This window comes from Pyrus communis, chromosome 7 (assembly GCF_963583255.1).
Source record: "Pyrus communis chromosome 7, drPyrComm1.1, whole genome shotgun sequence".
Lineage (NCBI taxonomy): Eukaryota > Viridiplantae > Streptophyta > Magnoliopsida > Rosales > Rosaceae > Pyrus > Pyrus communis.
The window spans coordinates 24,491,581-24,516,133 of record NC_084809.1 but is presented as its reverse complement, the minus strand read 5'-3'; the positions used below and the strand labels follow the sequence as shown (position 1 = coordinate 24,516,133).

The 24,553-nt window shown below is 34.7% G+C and overlaps 1 protein-coding gene across 1 annotated transcript; it reads right to left on the bottom strand.

Annotated features, from left to right (window-relative positions):
* Nucleotides 1–4,773: 4,773 nt before the first annotated feature.
* LOC137739090 (phospholipid-transporting ATPase 2-like) lies at nt 4,774–23,132 on the bottom strand. Its single transcript, XM_068478578.1, has 25 exons — nt 22,916–23,132; nt 22,038–22,258; nt 21,301–21,514; nt 20,137–20,253; nt 19,364–19,456; nt 19,053–19,227; nt 18,157–18,323; nt 17,158–17,262; nt 15,755–15,852; nt 15,508–15,650; nt 14,611–14,707; nt 14,373–14,482; nt 14,129–14,293; nt 11,078–11,232; nt 10,838–10,918; nt 10,570–10,690; nt 9,978–10,084; nt 9,321–9,452; nt 8,424–8,577; nt 7,466–7,583; nt 7,132–7,305; nt 6,928–6,979; nt 6,044–6,171; nt 5,676–5,826; nt 4,774–5,287 (listed from the first exon to the last, which is right to left on the bottom strand). Exons 2-25 carry the CDS (start codon nt 22,160–22,162, stop codon nt 4,949–4,951), a joined length of 3,321 nt encoding a protein of 1,106 aa, XP_068334679.1. The 5' UTR covers nt 22,163–22,258; nt 22,916–23,132; the 3' UTR covers nt 4,774–4,948.
* Between the last annotated feature and the right edge of the window lie 1,421 nt (nt 23,133–24,553).

Here is a 24,553-nt window from a genome sequence, read left to right as displayed (position 1 = left end):
TACGAGAAGCAATATGATTACTTATTATAAGCACATGCAGGGTCCTGTATTTCTCAATATACTCTCAACATTCAAACTGAAGAGAGATTTTTTAATGTGATCGGAAAATAGAGTGATATACTACGTGTCACTATACAAATGGGAGGAATGTGTGTTAAAAAGTTAATAACTTAAAAAATAAAATTTCTCACCACTTATATAAAAATACGTGATGTACCACCTATGTTCCGGTCATAATGAAATTTTTTTCCAAATTGAACTTCTTTGTACCAAATTAACAATTCTGATATCTATACCATCTCTTTCTTTTCTTGGTGAGTCCTTCAAATAAACTAATTTGAGGAACACTTCGTAGGGTTCTACGTAACTTCTTTTAATGATTCAAATTATCTATATTTTACCATCATGCATATATAAGTCATCCTTTAAAAAAATGGGACAAATTCTTCTTCATTAAGACATCCAATTATTGGTAAAGAAAAAATAGCCGAACACAATAAGATGACCATTTAATATAACCATCACGTGTTTTTTTTATTTGAATGACTTTTGTTGAGATGATCATCAAGGAAAGATCTAAAATTTACGGCTGGATTGCAATCCTATCTGTAGTGTCTTACAAGAGTCATTTTTTTTTTTTTGGAACAAACGATGTTATCTACACTAAGAGAGATGAGGATGGGCTTAGTCTCATCATGGGCTAGCAAAATGTGGTTCAAATTCCTTTTTAGCGAGAATTGAACTTAAGACCTCTTACTTATGAAGTATTACGTGGCTTCAAATGTCATTTAAATAAGCATACTTTGAAACAAATGTTGTCCTTCGATATGTGAATACATATGATCCCTTCTACTAGTTGTTGGAAATTTTGAGTAGAAATTTCATTGTCCTACATTGGTCATTCCCAAAAGGTTTCCTCACTTTATAAGGCTTTGTCCCTTATAGAAAGTGATTGGAGCAATAGGCATTGGAGCATAAAATTGGGCTCATCCTTGGGGTTGGGTTTTGAAGTGTACTAATTAATTGATAATTAATTAATATATTAATTAATTATCAAAAGATGGGCCTTGGGGCTCTGAAAATTAAATTCTTTAATTAATTATTTTTAATTAATTTCGAATTTAATTAAATTATTTTTGAATAGACTCATTTTTTCAGATGAAGTCTGAAGCCAATGAAAAAAAACGCAGAGAGCACATCACCCCTCTGAGAAGATCTCCCAACGGATGCATCCCTTCCTCATACCTATTGCAAACAGGCATAATCATATTATAAATACATCCATCCATCTGTATGGCATTTAGAACACAGAAAATACAATTCTTCTTTTATAATCCAAAACTCCTTATTGAGAGAATCACATAGAAATTCGCCAGAAGTTAAGTTTTTCGGTGCTGGAATTCTGACTTGATCGTTGAATCCTAATGAAGCAGATGTCCGTAGAACTACAAGCACTGAGTAGGGACGAAATTTCTGTTTCAAGGACATTGCGGTATGCAAGCCTTAATCTTCAATATTTCTGTTCAATATTATTTCATTGTTCATACTCTGTTAATTTTCTATTTGCATTTTTTATTTAATAGCATATTTAATTATATCATAGATTGTTGACATATATCCAACACTAGTGAAATTTTCCACGTTAATATTATTTATTTTACAAGTGTTTCACAAAGTTTGAATTATATATACCACCATTTACACACTAAAAAGAAGAACAATTAACAAATGAAAGTAAAACAAAATTAACTACAACTTTTTTGGGATAAGATTTATAGTTTCTATTGTGCATTCATTCAATGGATCACATATCACACCGAAACGGCCATGAATATTGTGAGTAGCATGGAATTCAATTACTAAATCGTCATGTAGAGCATATAAAGCTTTATTGTTGTGGCAAAAAGTAATCATGCTTATGCACTATGGCGCGATTGAGTTCAATCCTCATCGATTCTCCTTCTTTCTAACAACTAACTATTTAACTTAGTGACGCTATTGTTTGCAAAAAAAAAAAAAAAAAAAATGGTCACTTAGAGCATGAGAATCTTAATAACGTATTCATCAAAAGTAGATCAAGGGAACGATGGATGTACTAGAACACTCTATTCTATATGCTCCCTAGGAGGGATACTTATCTGAAGGACAGCTGGGATATATGGTAATGGTAGGGAAATACCCCATGAGTCTCTGTAGTCTGTACCTAAGAGAAAACGAAATTCAAAAGAAAACAAATGCAACGCCCTTTTCTTGTAGGGTTGGTTTGTTGTTGGCTGCGTACTGGCTATAGGTGCAATGCAAATTATGCAATGCGCAATGGTCCCTAGTGATTGATTTAGGTGATGATTTGTCAGATACCACTTAAAAATAATACAAATGGTGTGGGGCGGGAGGGGGAGGAGCCCATGCTGAAATCCAACGACGATATCTGCATTATATAAAACGAATTCATCGTTATTGTATTACTTTGGTTTAGTTTCATATGCAATGTAATGTGTAAATTTTTTTTGACATAACATTATATTATTGAGTTGAAAGTCAACATTACATGATAAAATGATGTCGTTTCATCTAAGTTTTTTACGTGTGTTGATGCCCCAATCTCAATTTTCATTTGATCTATATATATATATATATATATATATATATATATATATATATATATATATAGATGAAGCCAGAAGACAAGAAAGTGAATTATTCATAATTCTAAAAATACTCATTTCTAATTAGGATTTTAAAATAAAACAAATTCTATTTAAAAACAAAAAAAATAAACTATCACAGCAAAACTATCATTTTTCTTCTTTATTTATTTTAAATAAAAAAATTATTTCAGAACAAAAACAAAAAGAATAAAAATTGCAAGTGAAGGAGCAAATTGTCATACAATTGGAAAGAGGATAGTTTCTTCATCAATTTTTTTATTTTTTTATTTTTTTTATTTTTTTATTTTTTGTTTGTTTGTTTGTTTGTTAAATTTAGGTTTGGGGACAAAAGCCCGTGCCATGCTCATCAGACATGAGTAATGCTCGTGACAGAATTTATTAGGTAATATGTATGGCTGACACCTGTAAATGGGTACATTTTTGTATAGGCCCCTTGTGTTTATCGAATTAGGTAATATGTATGGCTGGCACCTGTAAATGAGCTAATGGAGAGGATCTTCCTGACCCATCATCGTGGGTTGTTGGATTTTTATCCAACGGCTACAAACAGGGAGATCTTTTCAAAATTACAATAATTATAACCGTTGAATAAAAATTGAACGACCCATAATGATAGGTCAAGAGGATCCTCTCCATTAGCTCAGGAGATGATCCAAATCCGTGTTTATCGATCAATTTGTCTGCAGAGGCAGAAACTTTTAAGGTGACTCTTCTGACGTTCATGCAGATAATATGGACAGATCAAACTTTGTGAACTCATGCATTGCATTTTGCAAGTAAATAAGGATGTGTTTTTTATTTTTTATTTTTTTCCTTCTTCTTTCAAACTGAGAAAACATTACAAAGGAGATCATCCGTAGTTTCTAAAATAACATAACATCTAGAAAATTATTAAAACAAATACGTGAATGATTGTAGATCTTCTTTCACCTTGTATTTTTTGAATGGTGCTAAACTCATCTCATTGTATTATCGCTCCATCCACTTTAAAATATAAATGTTATTAACAAATGTGTCTTCTCTAATTTTTGGTCGAAGGATAAATTTTTATGAATTTTCTTTGTTTCTATAGAAATTCATAAAATTGTTGCAGTTACAACCAGAGACGAAACCAGAGATTTGCATGGATGAGGGCATCCTCAAACAACAAAGTCACAAATTAAAAAGCTCAAGAATATACTAAACAACAAACTTAATTCATAAGGTTTTTCATACAACATATTACAATATCAATTGATGTGTTTTTATGTTTCAAGTGTTGAACGCTAATCTTATTACCACTACCATCAAATATCGCTCTCTCTATAATAGTAACCATGTTATCATTCATCCATTGATCTTCCTTACAGTTTCACAATCTATCTTTATAAATTTCTTGGCCGAAAATGGTTTTTCAACAATAGAAGTAGCATATGGAAGAGTTAATGCTACTATTACAAAAAACAAAAAGAGTACATTTTTCACAACCACAAAAAAACAAAAAAACAAAAAAACAAAAAAACAAAAAAATAAAAACAAAATAGTGGGGGCATCCATCCCCTATGAGCCCAAGGTGGCTTCGTCCATTGTAACAACATTGTTAATATCGGAAAAGGATCCTCACCGGATCTTTTTCCTAGGAATCCCATGATCTTATCCATTCATCGTATATTATGCGGTCAATTTTTGTTAAGTACTATTCATATTTAATTTTAAATTTTAAATTTTAAAATGACTTCTGACCACACAATATACGATGAACGGGTGAGATCACATGATCCCTAGGAAAATGATTTGATGAGGATCCTTTTCCATTAACATCCTTCCAATTGCATATGGTCCAATATTTTAATGGATAAGATGTTGAGTTTCTATTCATACATCCCCGATTCGAAATTCTCCACTTTCCCTAAATTAATGTGATAGTTTCAAACTCTCTCATCCCCTTAATAATAGTAAATTTAAAAAAAAAAAAAATATATATATATATATATATATTTCAAATACAAGGAAATGCGTTTGCCTTGCCGACAAAGTTAACACAAAAACAATCCTAGCTCAAAGTACCAAACACTTCTTGCATCTGCAATTATATTTATTCACTTGGAATTTTTGGCACCCATGATTTGCAGTAATTGAATTATCATTTTCTTTACCATTAAAAAGGAAAACGCATACAATGCTTGAATTTAAGCCATGTATATTGACAGACTATACCTGCTACACACAATGACAGTTCAACCACTGTCGGCAAGTATAATGAGTTCAGTTGGTTAAATGCTGCTAAAGAATTGTACAACTCAGTTGTCCTTACAATTTCTTGCGTAATTCGACGTAGACAATCTCGACTGGGACTGAAAGAAATCGAAAGGTGCGCTTGAACCGAAGGACCTTCTAGTTGAATTTGGTGTATCTGATAGTAGAGGCTCAAAAATTGGATTTCTGTTCTGGGGTTGAGTTATTGATAATGGAGAAACATCTTTTTCAATGGTTCTGGGTTGTGGCTCAATGCTCCCAATAGACAGGATAGGACCACCCAATCGTTCCGCCTGCTGAAGCGTATTGATTTTGCTTGGCCTGTACGTATACCTGAAGTACTTCAGAGCAAGAATCGGACCCATCCCGGCTCCAACTATGAGCTGCAATGCACAAAAAGTTTCCATCAGTATCACCAAGTGTACATATAGTCTCGTTCCTCTCCAGTGCCATATTCTGGCCCTCCATTCTTGATTTAAAAAAGAACATGAACGAATAAATTAAATCATCTGTTGGATAATACAAGATTACTGAGCGATGAATGTTTCATCTCTCAGTAGACCATTTGGTGATTCTGTATAACCCAAAAGAAACCACTAAACTAATACAACATCGTGTACTGTTCTGCGAACCATTTGGTGGTTCATAGCGGTGCCCTTCCTGGAAACACCTATTCAACATGATTTCCCTACCGAGAAATCAATGATGATGATATTTAGAAGGAAGCCACACTGAAAAAATAACTGCAAAGAAAGGGGAACGGAAATTTACCAATATTGTCATCCAATAAGATGGCTGTCTACACAAGCGAAACATTATTGTATACATTCCTGATGATGGAATGGCACTGAAGATCCAGTTGATGATATAGAAGGCAGCTAAATTTCCCCATATAGCAAGATGTTGCAATAGTGTAAAGGAACTGCACAAAGCAAACAAAAACAGGTAGTCAGAAAAAAATCAAAAACATTTTTTCTCTTGAGTTTTATTTAATTCTATTAAACAAGGGATGATTCAAACAATTATATAATAATTACCAAGCAAGTCACACCGTGATTGCAAAGGATGTGTATATTTTTCTCTAGTAATTACTTGGAAACAGTAAAAGCTATACGAAAGCCAGGTATGATAACACTTACTTTGTCTCTAATGCCATAACAAAAGCTTGCAACCAAATACATCCGGAGAGAGCAACCATTGAAATCTCCTCCATTTCACTTTTTTCATAGGCATAGGCATGTATGCTAATCACAAACACAATAATTGCCTGGAAACCAAACCTGGTATTAGAATTGATGGAGAGAAGTAACAGGGAGAAAATCTAAACCAGAGCAGAACTAAAGTTGTTTTGAGAAATAAAAAGCCCTTTCATTGACTAGCCCCCGTAATCTTAGAGATAACTTGAATAACCAATTAGAAAATGCATCTTAACCAGTGCATCGCCACCATCACTTACCACATGCACGCAGATCATCAAGATGGAAAATCTAAAAAGTGATTGCCAACAAAACTATTCAGGCCAAAAGGGACTGCGACCAGTTCTATAGAAAAATCTCTTGAGATTCACTTCTCAGACGATAAATTCGCTTGGGAGTCTAAATGGTAAATCTAACAGTTTTGAGTGGTCCAACAAATTTTTTCCCGCATTAAACAAGGAAACTGTTAAAATCTGATGGTTTTCAATGAGCGTTAACAAGTAACAGCAAGCTTCAAATATCTATTACTAACACCCACATTTAGGGCCTGTTTGGGACTCCTTCATGAAGGGCTTAAAGTGTATTTTGAGAACCAAAAGCGCTTCTGACTATGTTTGGCAGAAAAACTTAAAAATGCTTTTGGGTCATCAAAGAAATTTCCAGGTGCTTTTGCAGGAAGCACTTTGATTTTCAAAACAACTCAACGTGTTCCTAATAAAAGGCATTTCCAGCTGAACTGATTATGAGAAGAAGTGCTTTCTAGAAAAGCAGACCCAAATGGGCGCTTTGTTTAGATTACTAAAGAGATTGAAAGGATGAGCACTCACATGAAAAAGGGATCGTCCAAACCATCCAGCAAATGTGCTAGGATTCAGAAGCCTGTTTCAAGAACATCAAAAAGTTCATTTTAAATGACCAATGGAAAGTATAACTTAGCTCAGACAGCAGATGCCCACTGCAGTTTAAAGTGAAAAAGTCTTGCACATATGGACTGTAAAACAGAACAAGGATAATGCAGCTTAAAACCAAACCTCCCCGCTTGGCAGTAAAACAAAATTTGTGGATGCTGCATCACGGTATCCTCACTGAGATCTTTATCAAGAACACTGACTAAAACTGGGACACTCGTGTAGAAAACATTATAAGCCATCAAGCTAACTGAATTGAAAAGACTGGTTCCAGAGACCCCTGAAACAAAAGAGAAACTGGCAGCGTTCCAATGTCAGAATAACAGAAAATAGTGATGATGCTGATGGCGAAGAAAAGGTATCAAGAAAAGATCAAACAACAAATGCTATCAGAAATAACTGAAACTAAGAATCAGCTAGAAAATGAGAAACGTTGCCCATGGAATTGGAAACTCACAAAATTTGGATGAAACATATCACCAGGGATTTATAAAAGGAGTACTGGGACAAAAATGCTGTACGATTGTATGAGTAACGCCCATGCACAAGTATTAGTCTTTTCAGAAACCTAAACTCTGCAAGCCAGGAGAAGCAGTCATACAGTCAGGGAGTTGAAAATACATACATATATATGTATTGAAGCAAGATACATACAATTACAACATTAATAAATGCATTCAAAAAGGACAAGAATATGATCTCCTTTGTAGGTTATGCTCATCCTAGAACTAACCAGGCATGCATGTACCTCTGCATTTCTTTTGTAAGAAACAAGAAAATTATTGAAGATGAAAAGAGAAGTACATAACAAAATGGCCAAGAGTCCATCAGAATCATACAACTAAAGATAACCCAAACACTCAAGCCAAATTAAATGCAAACTAAACCACTTAGTAACAGCAGAACAATCCAAATGAACCAAACTAAATGGAACGTCCTTAAAGTGCTTTGTCAAGGAAGCTAAAAGAGAAGCCAGAAATCTCTTCCTGTCCCACAGAGATACCCTTGAAGATTTTTCTGCTTTCATCCCATACAACCCCAATTAACAAGACAGCAAAGAAACTGTACTTTGGTGGGCACCCTCACTTTCCAAATTAACTTCTAAAGACCAGACAAAGAGGCTAGAATTTTCAACCAGGGAAACAAAAAGACTTGCAAGAAAACACCTTGAACAACCCAACATCTCCTATGATCAGAAAACAAGAGTGGACCACTAACACAGGACAACAGGGTTACAAGAAGTTATTTCTAGGTGCATAAATATTTAACGTCATGGAAAAGTTGGCCAAATAAAATAAGATAAATCATATTCTAGCAATATAAGCATCACAAAATACATCTGATAATTTTTAGACTGCAGAGACACATGCACACTGACACCAGCAACCACACACACAGAGCTATCATTAACTTACTTCCAATACTATAATCAGCTGCCCTAGCTGCTTGCAGTCCTTCTCTACCACTGATGCCAACCCCAATGTCAGCTTGTTGTATCATCCTCACGTCATTTCCACCATCCCCAATAGCCAATGTTCTATAGTCACATGATTTTAGAATCCGTACAAGCTGCAATATATAGCATCACATAAATCAAATTGTCTTCCAATATTTCCTGCCATGGCACAGAACCGCCCAGATATATATGATATGCCAGACAGTCATATCATATGATTAAAGAACATGAATTACTCAAGTGACACATATTGCTCCATATTAAACACACAGCCTCTACAAATGTGGAAAAACCATGATAATTTCAAAAAAATTATTCATTCAGTTAGCATCTCTACCAAGTAGAAATGTATGAAACCGGCACAATAGAAGCCCGTTAAGACCATTTAAAGAAATGGATGTGTACTGCTGATGCTATATAAAGAAAATCAAAGCATGATGGCAAATAAATCATAGAATTCATCATAAAAACTGGTCATTGCAATGTATGTTACAGTTGATTTGCAGCAACTTACTTTAGACATTAGTTAGAAGGAAGCATATGGTATCACCTATGGTTGTTACTGCATAGAGCATTCGGAAGCACATGCACGTATTGTTTTTTTTTTTTTTAACAAAGAGAAGTTTACTAGCTCACTATAATGAAAATTGGATAATCCAGGGCTTATTGCATATTTTTCTTGCATGGGAGCCTTCCCTGTCATAACTGAGGAAAAAGCACGTAACTAACTAAGCAAAGCATAACCAATGAACACTCTTAAAATTCCGCATTTAGACAGGAGGGACCAAGCTTGAAAGAAAAATTGGTACAAGAAAAACTGAAATTAATTATAAAATTAAATAAATCTAAAGAACACCTGTGCTTTTTGTGATGGCGTCACACGACAACATATAGCAGTCCTTGACAATATTGCTAATTCAGTAAAAGCTTTCCGATAATGCTTAAGTGCAATTTCAAGGGACCAGCCATCGATGGCAAATGCCACGTCCTGTTGAAGGAAAATGTAAAGAGTTACAAGTAAGAGAGCAGAAGAGCAGAATAATCACCACAAATCTAGTATGGTCAAACTAATTACATACTAAGCCAAAGAAACGGGAAAACAAAACACTTTTGAGAATACATAACAATGTATTTGAAAAAACAGGACCACCTGGGAGAAAATGTTTTATTAAGAAACCACAAAAGGATCTACAAGAAACATGACAGGCAGTCTATCAGACCCTAAAACAACAGAGAATAACTACGTACTCGATTATAATAGTTTAATATGACCACAAACCTTTCTCAATACTTTGATATAAAGGAGAAAATGTTTTATTAAGAAACCACAAAAGGAGCTACAAGAAACATGACAGGCAGTCTATCAGACCCTAAAACAACAGAGAATAACTACGTACTTGATTATAATAGTTTAATATGACCACAAACCTTTCTCAATACTTTGATATAAAGTTGCATTAGAAAATCACAAAGCAGGAATAAATTGAGTTTGTGATAAGTGTACAAGCTGTACCTTAGGTTCTGAAGTTGTTATCCTCATTGTAAGTAAAACTCTCTCTAGACTTCTACGAACTTCATCTTCAGTTTTGCCATCAATTAACAAAAGCTGACCTTTCGGTTCTGTCAATTGAGAGAGAGAGGGAGGGAGAGATTAATGGTGTAAAGAATATGGAGAAACAGAAAACCACATTTATTAAGAAGCAATATAATGAAAGTCCATTAAACTATATATATATACATATATTCTCAATTATTTATTCATACAAATTAAGAACTCATACATGTGGTATTTTCTTGTCAGTGACAACCTGAGTTTTATCATGTAAGTACAATCAGTCTTTATAGACAAGCAAAAAGAGAATATTACTGAGGGTGCACAAATTTTCTTGTCCATGTGACAAATTAGATGCGAAATAATCGAGATATTAAATATGAGTCACAGGCAAAGCAGTAAAACAAGATAGTTATACCTCTCTTACTGCTCTAACTCAGCTAAAAATAGCCTTGCTCATACAGGGCAGGTTTGTCACATGTATGTAACTAAGCTGGACAAAGTGCACAAAACATATACGAAAAACTGATACAAGAGATGTGATTGTAACTACCAGGGGAAATGAAATTGCACGAAAGAGCAATCTGTATGGCAGTGTTCTGCTTGTCCCCAGTCAGCATCCAAAAATTTATGCCAGCTTTTCTCAACGCCTCAATCGTCTCTGGTACACCATCCTGAAATTTACATACCAACGACAACATGACAAGTTAGGTATCCAGAAACTAACCGGAATTCAACACTCCAGAAAATTAGACATTAAGTAGAAATTAACAAAACCTACATCTAAGAAATAACTTTCAAAGGTCTACGGAGAGATTCACCTGCAGGCGATCCTCTATTGCAGTAACTCCAAGAACTTCAAAGTCATGCTCTAATCTTTGGCAGACCTCAGCAATTCTCCACTGCAAAAATAGTTAAATTAAATAAGCAAATGTATAGTATAGATGCACATAATTTCCATGTCTGCGTATCAGTGTATGTACATACCGATTACCAATGTAATGGACGTATGTATATCTGAGCAATCAATGTTAGGAAAAAATTTCAGACATTTTCTTTACCTCCCTATCAACTAATGTGCTGCTAGCCTCTTTGAACATCAAAGACCATTCTTGATATTCCTCTTCTTTTAGTTCACGCCATGCTAGACACAGAGTACGTAGTCCCAATTGAGCATATTGGTCAACCGCTTCAACAAATATCCTTGTTTGCTGTCCTGAGGTATATAATTGGGATTATTGAATGACAATGTAACTGGTATATGACAAACGCTAACAGAAAAATTTCAAGTAGATGCAATGTTAGACTATTCTCTTTTGTTTATTGAGAAGATACAAACTTTAGTAAAGCAAAAGCGACGTTCATAATCATGGATCATGAGAGTCATGCGACAACTGCGGACCACTTTCAATACAACAAAATAACACCGTAAAATTCTAAACCGACAACAGATTACACATTATCAAAGAAACAACTAAACCACAATAAACAAATTACAAGAAATATCATGTCACCGCAGCTAGCAAACCCAGCGTAATAGATGAATAAGGAATCCCCCAAAATCAATGACCACAATGCTGACGAAAATCAGACATGATCCCAAACATATTCCACACCTGCCCTATTGTAATCCTCAAAACTATCATATTCCCTCCATCAACTTTATCCAGAGATTGCATACACCAAACAACCCCACTTCCTTTCTTTCCCCAAAGCCTTTAACAGAATGCTCAACTATTTGAACACCAATTTGGAATGACCTAGAACTCATAAATTCCCTTAAACAGCTTCGATAAAAACTAAAAATGAATAATGAGCCAGTGAACAAACACTTGATCTGCACTCTCCTTGCCCTTTTTACGAAAGGTGTACCCGTGACGATAGAGAAATGTAAGGCCTTCGCTTCTGGACATGATACAGCAGGTGTTCACATTCCCACAAAGCCAGAGTTTCAAGGGAACATTTTGATTTCCAAAGCTGACTATAAGGTGGAAAGGAGATGAAACATAAGAAACTAGTGTGCGATTTTAAAGCAAACTGATGTAGGACAAAAGGGATAACATGTAAAACTTATTGATGTTTCTTAAAATAATAAGAATTGTTATTATTTTTACAGCTATAAGCTTGTGGAGAGGTTGTGAAGTAGGAGAGTGTGGACTAAATAATTCTAGAGTTGATATTTGATCCAGGTATTTAGTAGGTTATGGGATTATGAATCAATTAGCCTTCTGATTAATTATTTTATCACTTATTTATAAAAAATAGGAGTAAATTTGGGTGTTACGTTTTATTCCCTATGTTCTCTCCCAAGTCAGCTTTACATTTCTTGTATATATTTATTATTCTTACAGGATGGAGAAGAATACTAACAAAGAACAATGCATTTTCTTCAATTTTCCAACATTGAGGAAGACCAATCGGGAAATTTTATGGAATGATGAGATAAAAACCAAATAGCCCATAGGCACCACTTTTAGTTCAACGGTGTCTAACTTTTGCATTCCTTTTTGGACACGGATTGAGTGTAATGGATCCAGGTTCTTGTGTACTTGTAAAGCAGCAATCGTGATGCAGATACTATATAATGTGCTTTCTTTGTGGCTTAGTTTTAGTAATTGTATAGCTCATAACCGTATCGTATCAAAGTTGGATCACTTGTGGATGTGGTTGGGGACAAGGGGGTAAAATAGTAATTCAATTAATGGTCCTAAAAAGTTGCTAGAGGAGTTTTGTACTTTTTAGCCAAAAGGATAAGACTACAAACATCACACCAGTAGGGTTCTGAATCACACCTAAGGCTAGGATGTAGCACACAAACCCAGAGAGAAGCAAAGCTTCTCCAACCCCCAACTTTTTATTTTGGTACAACAATATTCTACTCTAAAAGGAGGGGGCTAAGCCACACAACAGGCCACCCATAATTATTACGTATCAAACTCACATGGATGTGAGTCGAACTTGAGACCTTCCACTTACGAGTGGAGAAAAATACCACTAGCCCACAGTGCTAATGGCCGAAATTACCCCCAACTTATATATCATTAATGGTGCGTTTGGATGAGGGACTTAAAAGTTCCATGGAACATAGGCCAAATTTGTTACGAACGCACTGCAAAAAAGGACTAGATGCAATACATTTGAGAGGACTTTCCAATGACACCTTCAAATGTGTCATTTGAAAGCCCTATGTTCAGAGTCTTTGTAGTACATTTGTAGTGTTTGAGTACTAGTTTTCTAGTGCTTGACTAATTCATTTAAAGTGCTCTTCCAGTGTAATTTTAACTATTGAGAAGAGTCCAACAGAAAACATAACAAAAGAGTCCCACAGAAAACATAACAGAAACCCTAGATAGCAAAAGTACGTAGTACCATAACATAGGTCCAATATCATCCAACATGTGCCAAATTATGGCACGAGACCTAGAACCACCTTTAGTTTGTGGCGGATAGCCTTCTAAGGCATGCTGTTGCTTATATTATCAGGAACCTCGCTCACCCATCTAACTTCCAACTCCAAAAATTTGCCCTTGAAGGAAACAAAGGAAAGGAGCCCCTTCCAACCTCCAAATCACTGACATTCCTCCTAAAGCTGAAATTCCAATTGTAAGGAAAACAAATAGTATCTAAACTGAAACACTCTCATTGTGTTTTATAGATAGCATCAGCATAAAAACTTCTTCCAGCCAAAAACTCTGAAACTTTTACCCTTTCACCATTACCCATTACAAACTAGCAGCAACTTAAAATTGATGCGTAGACTTCAGACATATCCTTCTCCTTTACCAACCACAATAGCAGACTATTCTAAGCACTATTCCCAACAAAAGACATTTAAACACCACCATGAAAACCCTGACAATTGGAAAACATATAATCCACATATAGTCTGGCAGAGGGCAAGTCCAATTATAAGAATCAACACCTAATGTGAAGGACGTATCAGTTTTCAAATCTGAAACCTGAGTCTTGAATGGCATCCTACACATTTTTATCTATTGCACCCTTTTTGGAAAAGCAATCAGCAGCAGCAGTAAGCAGGGTTTTCTTATATATACATAGTTATACTATTAAAAAAAAAAAAAAAAAAAAAAAAAAAAAAAAAAAACTATTACCAGCACATGCATAAGGGAGAATTGCTTCATCTGCCCCTTTTGACAAAAGGATAATCCTTCCATTTTGGCAATCCTTCACCACTACTGACATTCTTTTCCTATCAGAAGTGAACTCCAGAATTTCCAAAGCTTCATATTGAATTGTAGAAGCATTAAATTTGATCTCTGCAATTTATTAGAGGAAAATATATCATCTTTTCTGCAATTAGGACCAATCTATTCTATAATAGCCAAAGCAATTTACCAAGAATATTTGAATTTTTATTGACAAAAACCATATGTAGCTGAGCAGCAGCATGAACAAGAGCATCTTCATCTTGAGATTGTGCCTTGTACAAGATACTTCCACTTTTGCTACAAACAACAGAAAAAACAGACAAGAAAGATTTTCAGGCTCTCGCAGGGTGCACACTTAAGTGCATTTTTTATAATTATCTGATGCTTTTGCTTCAGGCATAAAGATCTCCTTATGGGAAGGTTACCTTTGAATAGGTATCACTGTATTACATATTGCCATAACTGTAAGGAAACGAATAACATCAGAAGAGCCACCAGCAACAGCATTTATGAGCTCCTCATCTGCATTTCAAAGGATTGAATACATCAGAAACTGAAGTTCATAAAATGTCCGCAAATCCCAAAGAGATAGTAAAAGTCTGTCACAAAAACAAGTACATCTCTACCAATAAGCTCACGCCTAACATAACCATAAATCAGCAATAAAATCTCCCATATTTGTAACAGAATGTGCTTGATTGCACTTAATGTTTGTTTAAATTGGTTGATACTGGCCTATCAAAGCAACAATTTCAAAATCCAGCTACAAGAACACTTCAACCAAAAGGAAAGAAGATAGTGGAACTAATCTTTATATAACAGTATTAGAACTCTAACAATATCAAAAGGCTGCTCCACTAGATTGCATAGCAATGGTCGGGTAGAATTATAATTATAATGAAGGAGCCATCTTCTTTAGACAGCTTTGTCCACTATTTTATCTCAGATTCTATTACCAGTGACTCAAAGATGGCACATGGAAAGCTGTAATTTTAATATTAAGTATTGGCAGCAACTCATGCCATCCATATACAAATATTTCCTCATACACCAGAACTTAACACTTAAAGGCAGAAACCCCTTCAGCTGATTCATCTGTCAAGGCATATACAAGTGGTCCATATTTGAAAGACATTTGTGTAATCATTTACCTGTCTCGCGATGGAAAAAAGAACGATTTATATATACGATAATTTTAGGGGAACCAGTATTAATCTTAGTTATTTTTTGTCAATATCATGTGCAGTGTAGAGGGTTAAAATACAAAAAACCAGGCATAAAAGAATATACAGCAAAAGTTGCATAAGTAGAAAGAACCAAACCTTTTAAGGCATTCCCATTTTCATTGCCATAGAAAATTCCATTGATACAGCATCTTCTAAATATCATTCTATTTTCGGTTAAGGTACCAGTTTTGTCAGTCAAAATGTACTCTACTTGTCCCAGGTCTTCACTTATTGCTGTGCTGCCACATACAGCATAGACATCTTATATACAATAATCAATCTTACACGATTCTTTCAGGAAAAAATGGATGTCATTCCTTCTTTTAATACCACTTGAACTTACTTTGTTGCATGGGCTGGAGTACTCGTTTCTCTGTCAATCATTTCATTATCCCAATCAATAAACTTCGCATACAAGCTCTTCACAAGGTCCAGAGATACCTTTGAGAAAGAAAAAAATGCCATTTCATTATTTTAAACATTAGAATGCAGTCCTCAAAACTGATAAGACAACAAATACATGACTAATTTGGAGTTCCTATAAGGAACAAAGATTTAAATGCTGCCAGTGCCACAATAGTATCATGATCACCTTAATGGGTAATGCATCCTAAGACATAACAGGCAGCCCGCCTCTTCTTCAAACTTAATGCAGGAATTCAATTAACTCTGTTTTTGCCGTAATAAATTCAAACTAACAGCTCTCTAGAGTTGATATATTTTTCAGTTCTGATATGCTCCGATTATTTAAAAAATTAAGTTACATTTGATCAAAATAAACTCTTAAAAGATTGGATCTCTATATTTAAAATGACAAAAAAAAAAAAAAATTCATATAAATATTTGTTGGACAAGAAATTGATCTTGGGTGTCATAGCAGCCATTCTTATAAGCAGTGCGGGCATTTCCTATGTAATATGTGGGATTTGAATTTCGCAAATTTCATAAAGACAGGGATGTCCACAGGAATTGTAATTCTGACCGGTTTGTCCCAAAAAATAATAAAAAATAAAAAATAAAAAAAAATCATTAATCGTTAACAATTAACAGTACTACCTGGATAAAAGTGCAGAGAAAGCGTATCTTTACAAAATCATTTACTTCCTTCATTTTGTGTGTTAAAGGTTGGAGTTGACAAAATTCTTCTAACAACAGTTCCTCTTCGCCAATATCATGTGTGAAATTGATGGTACTTTATCTACTCTTATGAAGACTTTATTTCCAAACATGAGAGAAGAGACCATTTTTAATATATCATAACATGATGATTCTAAAGATAGTTACTTGTAAGGTTGAGGAAAAAAAACAGGCAGACTCACAGAGAGGATCTGAGTCCAAGTTAAAAAGCATTTTTAGCAATAAGAGAGCAGAGCTATGGTAACGAAACTCTTTCCTAAGAAATAATTACGATCCAGAGTCCCTTTAGAGCAGATCTCTAGTGGTACACATTATGAAATTCTTAAGATCTTTTTTAATGATGAAAGAAAACCTCAAGATCTTAAAAAACATTCTCTTCCAAAATAGGCCTTGGCTGAATTTCAAAAAACAAAAAATGAGAATGGTGCAAAACCATGGGACGACACTGTAGTCAACAAAAACTATCAGCATAATATTCACAAGCATACCTTAATTGATATGGGTATCATGATGGAACAAAGTAGTTCAAATCGAAGAGGGATTACTAATAGTACCATGGGAAGACAATGTAGTCAACAAAAACTATCAGCATAATATTCACAAGCATACCTTAATTGATATGGGTATCATGATGGAACAAAGTAGTTCAAATCGAAGAGGGATTACTAATAGTTCGTACCACGGACCTTCCTCTGGATATAGAACATACCATTGCTGCAAAAAGAACAAAAAGATAAAATAAATTGGGATGCTTGATAATAAGGTTCAATAATTAAAAAGGCAAACGAAACTTTTTAAAAACAAATTCACATTTACATTACAAGTATGAGAAGAGCAATGTGCTTTAAGAGGCCAAGAAAAATTATAAAATCTGAGTAGAGTCAAACTGTCAAATAGATGGAAAAAAAAACTATGGAAAAGATAGACATCAGCTTAAGAAACCAATGCACACAGATAAGTCATATGTTCACTGTTTAACTGCCACTATAACTATCTCACAAGTTTGAAGTAATTTTTCATTTTGAAAATATGCAAATACTAGTTTTTTATTAGAAACAAATATTTAGTTGAAAGCTACTGACAAGAGTACAGCAAAATGCGGACAAGATGTCAACTGATGAAATACATACAACATCCACAACCTGGAAAGGGGATTGTAGCTCAAGTGGTTACGAGCATTTACCGCTGCAACCAAGGTCCTATGTTCAATCTTCCCCCCCCCCCCCCCTTCCCCCACCCTTGCTTGTATTAAAAAAGAAAACGCTGATAATGTGACAGCTTCCAAGAGCATCAAAACCAGTTTAATTAATCTGAAAACTAAAACCAAATAGCTAAAAGGACTATTAATCTTAAAATACCAAAGCCCTCCAATCCGTGTGAACAAAATGACCTGACAAAGATGCCCCGAAACAAACTTCCCATTATCCTCCACTTTCATAATCCCAATGGTTAAGTTGCTTTCAGTGGCCTTAAAGTCCTCACTATCATTATAGTCTTTATTAGCATGATATTATGCACCTCAGGAAAACTGTAAACTCAATACCAATGTCAAAAACAATTTGAATAGATGAACAGTTGAAAAATGCAAGCTTTCACACTTTGACATACCTTCCTTGCTTCTGTATCCTTCCACACATTACCAGCAACGCCTAGAACTATCACCACCACTATTTGGAAAACAAATATAGCTCCAGTCAACTTGTCAATCATGGCATCAACAGCTGTAAGCTTTGGCTCAGGTATGCCCCTGCTCATACCTAGCTTGGTTTCATTGCCTAAAAAGTAAAAAAGGAATTATAGAAGAGACAAAAATGAACAATTACTTTTTACTGATGGCAATATCATCACAGGCATAAACCGTACATAACTGTGGTGTACCTACAGTTTACCTACATCAAGAATATAGATCCAAACTTCTCCCAAGAGAGAAAAAGAAAGTGCACCCAAAAAAAATTAGCACTTAGTTTTCAGGAAAGAAATTCTTGAACTATTAAATTATGGTATTTTGGCTGAAAATGTTACAAAACTAGTTTTATAACATTTCTTCTCTTTTTTTGAAAATCCAATCAAAGATTCATCATAATATTGTGGAAAAACTAGGTCCTGTGATTAAACTCTATTGCATACTGCTCACAACTTTCCCACTAAATTGTTAAATAACTTCAAATCCAACAGGATCAACATGCAACCTAAATCCCATTTTTTATTTCACGGTGCCAACCAACAAAACATTAGACAACTTGTAACCACGGAAACTTATATCACCTCAAAAAGGTCAAGAATAGAAAAATTGGCCCAATAACAGAAAAATCAACACCAAGAATGAATATTCCCACAACCAAGAAATGAAATACTTAAATGTCAAGAATGAATGAAATGCTTGTCAATGGCTTCACCAACTTCAATTTTTGAGTAAATTTTACAAGAAGAAAAAACAATATAAAGGACACAAATAAAACAAATTAGTGTATCATTAGCTACAACTTGGCATTTTGTCTACTTACCAGTGTACACTGCTACTCCACAGGCCCACTCTGTATTCCGCAAGTAACAAGACTGAAGTAGTGTGTTTTTTATCGTTAATGGGCACATGTCATTATCAATAAACGGGGGAAACAACCGCAGATTTGCATCAAATCTTCTGATGTCCTTATCGGGATTGGGACACTCAATTAAACCCTGCAGAGCAAAAGTTTTAACAAATAAATAATCACAAAAATGATAATATGATATGATATACCAACAGAAAAATTTTCTTTTAATCTTGCCAAGAAATGTTGAACTTTTGATCCTGCTTAGCAATGAAAATTCTTGCCTTAATTTTGTGCAACAATTCAAGATCTATCCCCATGCAAGTTGGGGGTATAACCCTTGTCTTCAGATCAGTTTCGCCATCTAGGGCTGAAGTCTGCAAAAACGTGTCACCTTATTAGGTCCTTGAAATTCTTAAGGGCATCATATCCATAACATAGAAAAAGAAAATGAAAACAAGTTAATAACCGAAACTGTAGAATTGCTACCACACGTAGACTTAAATCGTAATGCAGCAAAAGTCTAAACAAATAGAGTGCAACATCAGGTCTTTTAAAATTTCTTCCAATCATGTTTTTCATGCATTGAATGTTTGGTATCTTTATGAAATATTGTGTCATCTTGGCTTTTTACTATAGCGTTTAACATAATTTCATCTATATATATAGGAACATGTTCTAAATGTGGACCAATCAAGTTGCATTTTGCCAGTTGTGCGATCCAGGATTCCAGATTCAGTCTGAAAACATGTGCACAAAAATCTGCCCAGAAAAACATTACTCTCTCTATCTCTCTGTGTACCCACACACAAATAATTATATATAAGAGATTCTCTGCGCAGAAAAACCTGTCATTTCTAAGGGCAACTTGAGATGAGAAAACCTCCTACTCAATTTTCTTCAACTTTGATCCCAATTATTGACAAAGTTGATCATTTAGGGTATAGAAGGATCCTGTAAGGCTACAATTACATACATAAATACATAATATATAGAGAGAGAGAGAGAGAGAGTCGTCTATTCGGAATCAAAATCAAAGAAGAGATTGAAATATTACCTCTACATAACACAGGCCTTGTGCTTCAGAGGTACCAATCAAAACAAGATCACATGGCACCTCATCATTCTCTCGGAGCCAGACTATGTTACCAACATGAATATCTTGTGCTTTTATCTAAGAATAGGGAAACCAATGCACAAAAATATAAAGATGTTAGTCCAGTAAAGCCTGAGGAAAGGAAGATGACAAATATCCATCCAAGAAGACATTGAAAGAGACACTGGCCAGCCCCCCCCCACCCACCACCACCACCACCCAAAACCACAAAAAAAAAAAATTGTAAAATCAGGCATCAGAAGGTAATATAAAAAAAATATAGATAACAGCACTTTCATTTTCATTCATTTATTCTTGTTTTGGAAAATTGTACCAATACCAAATGGAGTAGAACCCCTGCTGCAAATTGCTACCTCGAAACAAAAAATGAAGAACATTTCCACCTCAATTTGTTGCAATGTCTCACCTACTACTAACTCCCTCCATTTTTATCTCCAACAAGTTTCACTCGCTTTGCATGTGACCCTTTAAAGAAGTGTGCAATGTCAAAATAGGTTGTGCAATTTTTGGACGAAAAAGTTGAGGCAGGTGGCAATTTGCAACAATGCCTGTTGTTATAGTGGCATTAGTATAACTTCCCCTTTTCCCTTTATTGTCCATAAGAGTTATTGTTGGTTGTTCCCACTTTTAACACCCAAAAGAGATACACGCTACAAAACAATTCATCAATCAATTAAGTTCATGAACCAGTTTAAATGGTCTCACCAATATAGCATGTGCACAAGTTTTAGTGCATGTAGATGCACGTATTCAACCAAAGAAAAAGAAAAACAAGATATACATACAATAAGGCAATCATATAAACAGGAGGTCCATGCACACATGAAAGAAGACAATTGTTTAGATATAATCAGACATGATTCTATCTATCATCCTTTATGTCAGAACCATCCATCAAGTTAACTATAACAAAATGTTCGTTCAAAAATCTCATAAACCAGCCAACCACCATTTGGTAATAGCTAATGCATGAAGCAGATTAAAGAATGCTGGTTGATGCCAAGCTAGTTAACCCATTTTATTGATTGACAACAACTTGTAAATTAACTTTGTTATTCTATTTAACTTCAAAAGGTAAACAAAATCAAGAAGAAGGTCTAATACATGTTTCTTGATGCCCTGCCTAACAACCCAAACTTCTTTCCCATTTGCCTTCTTGTCTGAGAGGTATCGGTTGTAATCATCCCATGCCTCTTTTGTTGCAGAGACTGCAAAAATGAAGATAAGTGGACCCCATGTACTAGCAGGATTCACTGGAGTAATAAGTGACCACAGCTGAAGGCAAGCAATCAGCAGAAAATACTGATTCATGAAGCGGCTGAAAATAGAGATAAAATTTGTTAGAGAAAAGGATGGCTGGGGGACAAAAAAGGAGTGTTCAAAACATAAGATAAAACAAAACAAATTAGCTGAAGAAATTGTAAGCAAAAAAGCTATTTGTTGAACCACAACAATTTAAATCAAGGCGGCAAATTAGACAGATTTATGCAGTCTCTATAACACGAGACTAATTAATGCTCCACAAAAGTACAAATTAACAGTGGCAAAATAGAAAACATCACTTTTTTTTTTTAAATAAAAGAAACATCACATTATCCCAATAATCTTCATGAATGTTATGATGGATTCAAGAAAAACTTAAATATAGTAGAATCTAACAAATTGAGAGAGAGTATGTATGTTAATAGAATGGAGGTTTTATCTGTCTGAATCTCAACGCAATGGACATGAAGTGACTGAAGTCCACCGAACATCATATTCCAATTAAAATGTTTAAACATATACCCAATCAGAAGCTTATTGAATGAATATAAAAACAAAATTATCAATTCCTGAATCACCTGAATTGTTCCCATAAATTCTTTGGGAGAAAGTTCAACAGAGTATACTTTCTATTTGATATGCGATTGTCACAGTAAAGATACTGGGATGACTCATCGTCATTGATGTAGATGTAGCGCTTCATTGTTGAACTACAAGCATATGACGAGGTTCAAATGTTATTTCCAAGTTACCCACAGTGATCAGCAGCATGTAGAACCTTCATACAAGACACAAGAGGCTGAAAAGAAAAAAAAAAATTAATGAATCAGACGGTGAACTAGAACAAGAAATACATTATACAAGGAACAAATACCATGGCTGAATCTAAGTAAGACACAAAACAAGGTAACCCAACATGACATGATTTAGGCAACCTAATGCAGTAATATTTCCAAGAACACCGAAATTCACACAATGCCGATGTTTCATCTTACAAACTTCAAAGTTGCTAACCTCAAGTAAACACTAACAAATAGCTGAACCATGCTGTTCAAAAATTTAAGTACAAACAAGGATTCGAAAGTATTGGACTTTAAAACAAGCGACCTCGAAAGGGGAATGAAACCGGACTTTCACCCCGAATCACCAAAATTTCAGGAAATCGGCTAATTATCACCGTATAAATGACCCTATCAAAACAAAGAAACGAATGAATAAATGGAAATTTCCGAAATTTTGAAGGAAGTTCATAAATTTCACTTTAAATTCACGAAATTGAACACGAAAAAAGGGAGACGGAAGACATCCCGAAAACCCAACCCCAATTAGAGTTGTAAATTCCAAACGAAGCAAAATCTAAATAACACAAATTAAGATGGCAATCTAATCCACTAACCCAGCAAATGACACTAAGAAATCAATATTATGTCGAAAAGAGGAGGCAGAGTTGAGTCACCTCTGGCGCGTTATTCAGGTACTCTGAGCCCGTCAAGCATCCCTACCCAACTACCATTCAACACAGGTCGGCATGAAAGACCAGAAAACCCTAGCGAATTCAGAATTCAGAATTCAGAAAGCTAGGGCACCTAAATCCGACGCGGACTTGTTCGTCTTCAGATCACACTTTTGACTGTATTTCTTTTCCTTCTGTTGACGACGCGGCAGAAAGCACTAAACGAAAAATGTAACTTTTTTCTGCTGTCAGGAATCGAACCTGCGTTAAGTTGTTAACCCACTGGGGGCCCGTTGGAACCATCAGGTCCTGGGCTGCTTGGGTATGGGCAGTTGGGCACACTCTTACGCGACCCGCGCAAATGAGTGTTGATTAAAATTAGTCTCATTGTCCGCTATACGCACCCTCATAATTCATTGTACCAAGCTCATTGTCTGCTTTCTTAAACACTAGCCTTCACTTGATGTGCGCATGACATTTTTCGAATCAGAGAGGGCTATGCACGATTTACACGTTTAAAATATATTTATATGCGTAAATTGATAAAAAAAAAGGTTCAAATATTTGAAGTAAATGAATAATCTTAGAGCATGCTAAAAGAAACTCCTCATAACCTAATTAAAACAGCTGAATCCACATAATAAAATCGATATCTATTGAATTTATATTAAGAATAGAGAAAATAATATTTAATAAACAACTAATTGAATCACATTATTGCTAGTTCATTGTGAGGCTAAGTCCACTCTCTCCCCCTTAGTATATAGATAATATCATTTGTTAAAAAAAAAAAAAATTTATTTGACAACTAATTTAATCACATTATTATCCACATGCAAAATTTTTTTTTTATAACCGGCATCACATGTCTCTTAAGATGATTTGAACGTGTTTAAAAATAGAGAAAAATAATATTTAATGAATAACTGATTGAAGCCTATTGTGAGGTACAAATTATTTAAAAAAAACTATACACAAAAAAAATAATAATTATTAAAAAATATTGTTAAAATGACGAAAATACTCCTACCACATTTGATACATTATTTTGGGTTGCTTTTGAAGTTTTTTGTTTGAGATGCATTTTTGTCCCTTTCTTTTCTTTTTTTGTGAAGTTTGTGACACCAAAAAACGCTATTCATTGGGCCATTGGCTCACACATGATTATCTTCTTCCCCTAAACAATCTTCTTATCACAAAAATCTATACTAAACTTTATATTTGACAATTTCTCGAAAGCGCATGTTTAGTGCGCTTTTATTATACTCGTTAAGTATTTTTCTTTAGTAATTTATTGAATTGTGTTTTACTATGTATTTTTGGTCAACATGGCTTATTTGATTCATTTATGTAGGAGTAAATTATAAAAAACTACCTCAACTATGTATTGAACCATAATCTCATATTTCATGTTTTAAAAATTACAATGTCATACTTCATCTTATGAATTTGTTGAAATGTCAGACATGCGTCAGTTTTTTTGTCAATTTCTCTTTTAAGTGCTGATGTGGTGACACACCCCGATCCAAATATTGGGGCGTGCTGGCCGTCACGTGAGGATGACGTAGCCAAGTGCGCAATGCAGAAGTACTAGAGTGAAAAATATGAGAATATAAAGCCGAACAAGATAATTTACAATAA